Source organism: Erythrolamprus reginae, chromosome 1 (assembly GCF_031021105.1).
Source record: "Erythrolamprus reginae isolate rEryReg1 chromosome 1, rEryReg1.hap1, whole genome shotgun sequence".
Taxonomy (NCBI): Eukaryota; Metazoa; Chordata; class Lepidosauria; order Squamata; family Dipsadidae; genus Erythrolamprus; species Erythrolamprus reginae.
Genome location: NC_091950.1, coordinates 18693732 through 18701001, shown reverse-complemented (window position 1 = coordinate 18701001; position 7270 = coordinate 18693732). Strand labels below are relative to the sequence as shown.

The 7270-nt window shown below is 43.4% G+C and overlaps 1 protein-coding gene across 1 annotated transcript in view; it reads left to right on the top strand.

Moving 5' to 3' along the window:
* MEF2B (myocyte enhancer factor 2B) overlaps nucleotides 1–6595 on the top strand; it is an 83064-nt gene extending 76469 nt beyond the window's left edge. The window contains exons 7-9 of the mRNA XM_070746300.1: nucleotides 254–359; nucleotides 1129–1219; nucleotides 5855–6595. Coding sequence (XP_070602401.1) covers nucleotides 254–359; nucleotides 1129–1219; nucleotides 5855–6152 — 495 coding nt within the window. The 3' untranslated portion in view covers nucleotides 6153–6595. The remainder of the gene's footprint in view (nucleotides 1–253; nucleotides 360–1128; nucleotides 1220–5854) is intronic.
* Nucleotides 6596–7270: the final 675 nt, after the last annotated feature.

Sequence of the window (7270 nt, the reverse complement as noted above, 5' to 3'; positions counted from 1 at the left end):
TAGTATTATTATTATTATTATTATTATTATTATTATTATTATTATTATTATTATTATTATTATTGTAACTACTAGAGAGATGGCTACAGTGTAAATAGTGTAGGTTAGCTACGAAAGAAGTAAATATCTTCAAGACAATGGTTCCTACTATCCTGGTCTGAGGCAGGCTGGTTAGCTGCTTTGGCTATCTGGGTGGTTTAGCTTCTGCAAAACGCTAGTCCACCAAATTCAACCTGATTCTCTTTCCCCACAGCGCCCGTTGTATCCTGGGTTTCAGAACCTGAGTCCCGTATTGCCCTCTGGAAGTCTCCCTGCACGTGGGCTACCGGGATACCCCTTCCTCTCCTCCAACCCATCAGGTATGGTCCACACAGGGTTTCTAGGTTGGTGAATAAAGTACCTACTTGGACAGGGAGTTATTGCTCACAGTTGCTCATGCCCTCATCACCTCGAGGTTCGATTACTGCAATGCTCTCTACATGGGGCTGCCTCTGAAAAGTGTTCAGAAACTTCAGATCGTTCAGAATGCGGCCACGTTTCTACAACACTCCGTGGCCTGCATTGGCTGCCGACCAGTTTCCGATCACAATTCAAAGTGTTGGTTATGACCTTTAAAGCTCTACATGGCATTGGACCAGAGTACCTCCGGAACCGCCTGCTACCACACGAATCCCAGCGACCAATAAGGTCCCACAGAGTGGGCCTTCTCCGGGTCCCGTTGACTAAACAATGTCGTTTGGTGGACCCCAGGGGAAGAGCCTTCTCTGTGGCGGGCCCGGCCCTCTGGAATCAACTTGCCCCGGAGATTAGAACTGCCCCCACACTCCTTGTCTTTTGTAAGCTCCTTAAAACCCACCTCTGTCATCAGGCATGATGGAATTGAGATATTCCCTTCGCCCTAGGCTTACAAAATTTATGCATGGTATGTTTGTATGTATGATTGGTTTCTTAAATTGGGGTTTTTAAACTACTTTTAATATTAGATTTGTTTATATTGTTTTTTACTGTTGTTAGCCACCCCGAGTCTACGGAGAGGGGCGGCATACAAATCTAATTAATAAAATAAGTAAAATAAATAAATCCTTTAAACTTCTTTGTCTTCTCGTTTTTCCCATGTTTGATTTTTAGAATATACCTTGGGGGAAAGCACCCCACACCCCTTCGGCTTCCAAGGAAACACCAGGGCGGCTTGGCAACACCGAGAATATCCGATGTCTGGGTAAGAATTGGCGTGGTGCAAAGGGTGACCAAAACTGCATGGAAACCCCCTTGTGCCTAAGCCTGCTCAACTGACATGTCAGTCTGTTTGATTTCTTAACCTGGGTTTATTGTGACTGGTCCATGTCCGGCTCAGCTGGTCTCAGATTTCGAGGACCAGGAAATGGATGTGTATCGGTATCCTAGGCCAGTGTCTATGTCTGAGAGTGAGAGTGATGGGGAGTTAGAGATTGCAGACCAACCAGAGGCTGTAACACCCCCAGTAATAATAATAATAATAATAATAATAATAATAATAATAATAATAATAACAACAACAACAACAACAACAACAACAACAGAGTTGGAAGGGTCCCTGGAGGTCTTCTAGTCCAACCCCCTGCTTAGGCAGGAAACCCTACACTACTTCAGACAGATGGCTATCCAACATCTGCTTAAAAACTTCCGGTGTTGGAGCATTCACAACTTCTGGAGGCAAGCTGTTCCACTGGTCAACCGTTCTGACTCTCAGGAAATTTCTCCTTAGTTCTAAATTAGTTCTCTCCTTGTTTAGTTTCTGTTCTGCCGGGCTCTCTGATAGGAGCCTCCTGAAAATTCAAGGGTACAAATTTCAGACACACACACGTTTGAAAATTCAAAGCAATGTCCTTTATCACAAAATTTAAAATAAACAAAGCACTCTTTTTGTACTGCAAAGAGCACTCGTCCCAAAACAGCCAGGTAGTTTGTACAATTTCCCTTAAGCAGTCATTAAGTACTTAGCTAGCAGCTGTGAAGAAACTTCACACCCCTTCTTCTTCCAACGAAGTGAGACACACACTCACACACGTTGTTCTGCTTTGGTTTCAAACGCGTGCAAAAGCAACAAAGTCCAGCAACACAAGATTCCTGACAACTGCGATCAGATATTTTTCCACAACGGCCAAACCCACATGCTGCTATTTATAGCAGCAGCCCTAATTACTGGAGCCCCACCCAAACACAGGTGGCCTCCCTTATTTCCTGTAATATGTTCTTATTTGGTCTCTTCTACGCATAATTCTGCGCTTGCGTGGGTCCACAACGTCATCATCTGAATCAATGGAAGATAAGGGAGACTGACTGCCTGGGCTGTGTGCCAAGCCGTCCTCTGCTGAGTCATTCCCACCTTCTTCGTCCAAGGAAACTAAACTCTGAACTGATTCTGTCGGCAATAACACAGGCCTGTGACATGTTGAAGTTTCCCCTACATCCACCTCCCCATTCCCTGGGGCAGGAGCTGGGCCATAGCCAACCACAACAGTTTCTACCTGTTGTTTCTTGTTCTACCCTCAAGTGCTTTGGAGAATAGGTTGACTCCTTCTTCTTTGTGGCAACCCCTAAAATACTGGAAGACTGGTATGGAGTGAGTCATAGGACGATGGGGAATTAGAAGATGAGACCCTATTAGATGAACTATATCCAGGCTAAAGTATCTGAGAAAGAAAGGATCTTGGTGTGAGTAGCTCTAGGGAAGACTTAGCCACACCTTGTCACTATATAAAGGGACAGTCTCACAAGAACTGATTGTGATTTATTCTACCACGCGACGGAGTTCCGTTCATGTTGTAGAAAAATCCAATTTGTTTATTGAAAGCTGTCTCAAAGACCCATCCTCCCTTTCCGGGACTTCTACCAGAATGATGTAAGTTGGAATGTTAATAACTTCTTATCAGAGACTGTAATGAATTTCTAGAATTCAGCCTGGGCAATTAGTTGAGACTTGAACCGTTGCCAAGCTCTTGAATAAGCTTCTTTCGTTTGTAAATTTGTACTGCTGTTTTTAATACAGTCTGAGTTCCTGGTTGCGTGAACTTTATTTCCTGAGGTTTTCTGAGTCTAGTGAGAACAGGGTTCGGCTGTTGTGAGAATTCAGGGTGTGAGCTCTCATTCCAAGTATCTTTCAGAACAAATTTGACAGTCCTGTGATCCACCTAAAACCAAACCAGAAAAGCTTGTGGACAGAACTTTTGTACAGTTCAACTTAGTAGATTGCGTAGGTATGCTGTATATTTTGGTTGCCTTCAATGGCAGATTCAAGGCAGGGGGTTTTTTTCCAACCACACATCAGTGGCTGTATACCTCGTCTTACGAACATAATTGGTTCCGGGAGGAGGTTCGTAAGGCGAAAGGTTCGTAAGACGAAACAATGGTTCCCATAGGAAACAATGTAAAATCAATTAATGCGTGCAAGCAAAAAAAAATTTGCAAAAACGGTGCTCCGCTGGGCGCCGCCGCCCGGCTGTCACCTTTTGAAACAGCCAGGCGCTTCTCGACTGCCTCCCGAATGCCGAACCTGGAGGTTCGGCAAAAATTCAGGTTTGGGTTCAGCGTTCAGGTTTGGGAGGCCGCCGAGAAGCCCCGCCGCCCGGCTGTCACCATGCCAGAAGAGCCGCGGAGCTGTCGGCCGGTCGGGAGGCTCAAACGGAGGTGGGGAATCCCAATAGGGAATTCAATGGGCAGAGCTTTGACGTCATGGAGACGTCCTTCCTGGAGTCCATGTTTCGGCCGACAGCTCCGCAGCTCTTCTGGCATGGTGACAGCTGGGCGGCGGGGGCTTCTCGACGGCCTTACGAACCCGGGTTCTGCGTTCGGGCAGCGGGTTCGTAAGGCGAAAAAAGTTCGTAAGAAGAGACAAACATTTTCCAAACCCCGGGTTCGTATCTCGAAAAGTTTGTATGATGAGGGGTTTGCATCACGAGGTACTACTGTAGTTAGTGCCGTTGTACAGATTCGCCTCACACTCGTCCATTTTTTCTTTTTAAATGTTTATGCTTTGTATTCAATTCAATTCAATTCAATTTATTGGATTTATATGCCGCCCCTCTCCGAAAACTCGGAGAGGGGCGGCATATATACATACAACTTGTTTGTTGTATGTATATATGTATGTAAATAAAATTTATAATAATTAAAAAAAAACAACAACAACTACGGCCTGCAGGCCACATGCAGCCCACTGAATCCATTAACCCGGCCTGTGCAGGACCATGAAGCTGCCCTGCCCACATCACCCTGCCTGCCCTTCCACAGGGGGAGAAGGAAAGAGAGAAGGAGAGAGAGAAAGAGGGAGAGAGACAAAGAAAGAGAGACAGGGGGAGATTTCTGAAGCTCCTTGGGGCTGAGAAGAATTGCTGCAAAACTGAGTTTCTTGAACTCCTGATGCAGTTGCGTGTCCCACCATGAGAAGTTCTGAAAAAACAGCCATGATTTATTTCTCTGATCAATTAGACCCAAAAGCCAAATGAACAGAGACATTAGCAAGATCTTGCTGCCACCTTGTGGCCACTTTCAATAGCCACAATCTCTCTGTCTGTCTATCTATCTATCTTTCTATCATCTACTATCTTTCTTTCTTTCTATCTATCTACCTCTATCTCTCTATATCTATCTATCTATCTATCTATCTATCTATCTATCTATCTATCTATCTATCTATCTATCTATCTACCTCTATCTCTCTATATCTATCTATCTATCTATCTTATCTATCTATCTATCTATCTATCTATCTATCTACCTACCTACCTACCTACCTCTATCTCTATATCTATCTACCTACCTACCTATCCCTCCATCCATCCATCCATCAATTATAATAATAATAATGTTGTTGTTGTTGTTGTTGTTATTATTATTATTATTATTATTATTATTATTATTATTATAAATTTATTGGCCAAGTGTGATTGGACACATAAGGAATTTGTCTTTGGTGCTCTCAGTGTACATAAAAGAAAATATAGATTTGTCAAGAATCATGAGGTACAACACAATGATTGTCATAGGGTACAAACAGTTCTGGAGACCTCACCTACAAAAAGATATTGACAAAATTGAACGGGTCCAAAGACGGGCTACAAGAATGGTGGAAGGTCTGAAGTATAAAACGTATCAGGAAAGACTTAATGAACTCAATCTGTATAGTCTGGAAGACAGAAGGAAAAGGGGGGACATGATCGAAACATTTAAATATGTTAAAGGGTTAAATAGGGTTCAGGAGGGAAGTGTTTTTAACAGGAAAGTGAACACAAGAACAAGGGGACACAATCTGAAGTTAGTTGGGGGAAAGATCAAAGGCAACATGAGAAAGTATTATTTTACTGAAAGAGTAGTAGATCCTTGGAACAAACTTCCAGCAGACGTGGTTGGTAAATCCACAGTAACCGAATTTAAACATGCCTGGGATAAACATATATCCATTGTAAGATAAAATACAGGAAATAGTAAAAGGGCAGACTAGATGGACCATGGGGTCTTTTTCTGCCGTCAGTCTTCTATGTTTCTATGTTTCTAAATAAGCAATGAGCAAACAATCAATATTAATAAAAATCTTAAGGATACAACAAACAAGTTACAGTCATAAGTGGGAGCAAGTAGGTGATAGGAATGATCATTGTTATTGTTATTATTATTGTTGTTGTTGTTATTGTTATTATTATTATTATTATTATTATTATTATTATTATTTATTAGATTTGTATGCCGCCCTTCTCTGACGACTCGGGGCGGCTCACAGAATACAAAAAAACAGCACAAATCTAACAATTAAAATTAAAATTCTATTCTATTCCATTCTATTCTATATGAATTTCAGGTATTTCTTCTTTCCTTACAGAACAGCAAGTCGGATTTGTGACCAGGCTTCCGTAGCCCACAGCTCGCCCTCTTTGCACACCCAAATCAGCGTGAAGTCCGAGCGGGCCTCCCCTACCGCCAGCTGTTCCTCGGCTGTCAACCAGCTCTCCCCCTCTGTACGGTCCAACCTCTGCAACGTCCCCACGGATCTCCCCTCTCAGGAAGATTGCATCAAGGCTTATCATTACTCGTTCCTTCTTTCCCGGCCTCCGTCGGAAGACCCCAAGCAGCCCAGTGGGCCCTCCCATCGCCTGCCATTAGAGGAGTGGCAGAAGTAACCCGGAGGCTCAGCTCGTTCGCGCATGCGCTCCGTAGAGATGGCCGTATGTAGGTGTACACGTTCGGGCAAGAGGGAAGGGGTGAATGCCAATCACCCGTGTTCACCTGTCAATCGTAATAGGGCCAAAGTAGGAGAATCGGACTGATTCCAGAATCGTATGTGCGGGAGAATCCTCCATGGAAAAGAAAAAAAATTCAGTTGGTAGAACAGAAAAGAGTTTATTGGCAGCAGATTTGAAAGTCCTCAACTTGCGACCGTTCATTTGCAGGTAGTCCTCGATTTGCAGCCATTTGTTTAGCGACACACTGGGAAAAGGGACTTTTATTATTAAATTTGTATGCCGCCCCTCTCCGTAGACTCTATTACAATACAGTAATAGAAAAAAAAATTACAATACAAATACAAATCTAATAATTAAAACTAAAAACTTACAATTAAGAATTTACGATGGGTCGCAGCATTTCCCCACAATCATGTGTTCAGAATTTGGGTGCCCGGCAACAAGCGTGCATTTATGATGGTTGCAAAATCCTGAGCTGTATTGGGTTGCTAGCTGGTACACGCCACACTGCCTTCCGGTAGCGAAAATGGAGCTCTGCGTTGCAAGAGGATACGCGTGTGTGCGAGATTTTGGGCAATTTTATTTCTGCACATGCACAGAAGCAAAAAAAAAAAAAGATATTTATTTTATTTTTCTTCCAGCACATGTGCAGAAGCAAAGTCTCACTAGGGTGCTCATGCGCGCGCGCTAGTGACACGGAGTTGAGCGCGCATTGTTCCAGTAGCGGCATTAAGTAGCAACCCCCACCTGATCCTCAGGTCTCATTTGTGACTTTCCGGCCTGGCTTCCAACAAGCCACGAGGGAAGTCAGATTCACGTCACGACTGTGCAATTCACTTAAATGTGATTTGCTTAACAACCTGGCGCAAGAGGTCAGAAAGTTGGGTACGACTCAATTGTATCAATGGCCAAGCTTAGCAGCAGAAATTCTACTCCCAGATGTGGTCATAAATTGAGACTATCTGTATACGAAGTAGAATCAAGTTGTTGACATATCGACAGCAGTGGTTCTCAACCTTTCTAATGCCGCGACCCCTTAATACAGTTCCTCATGT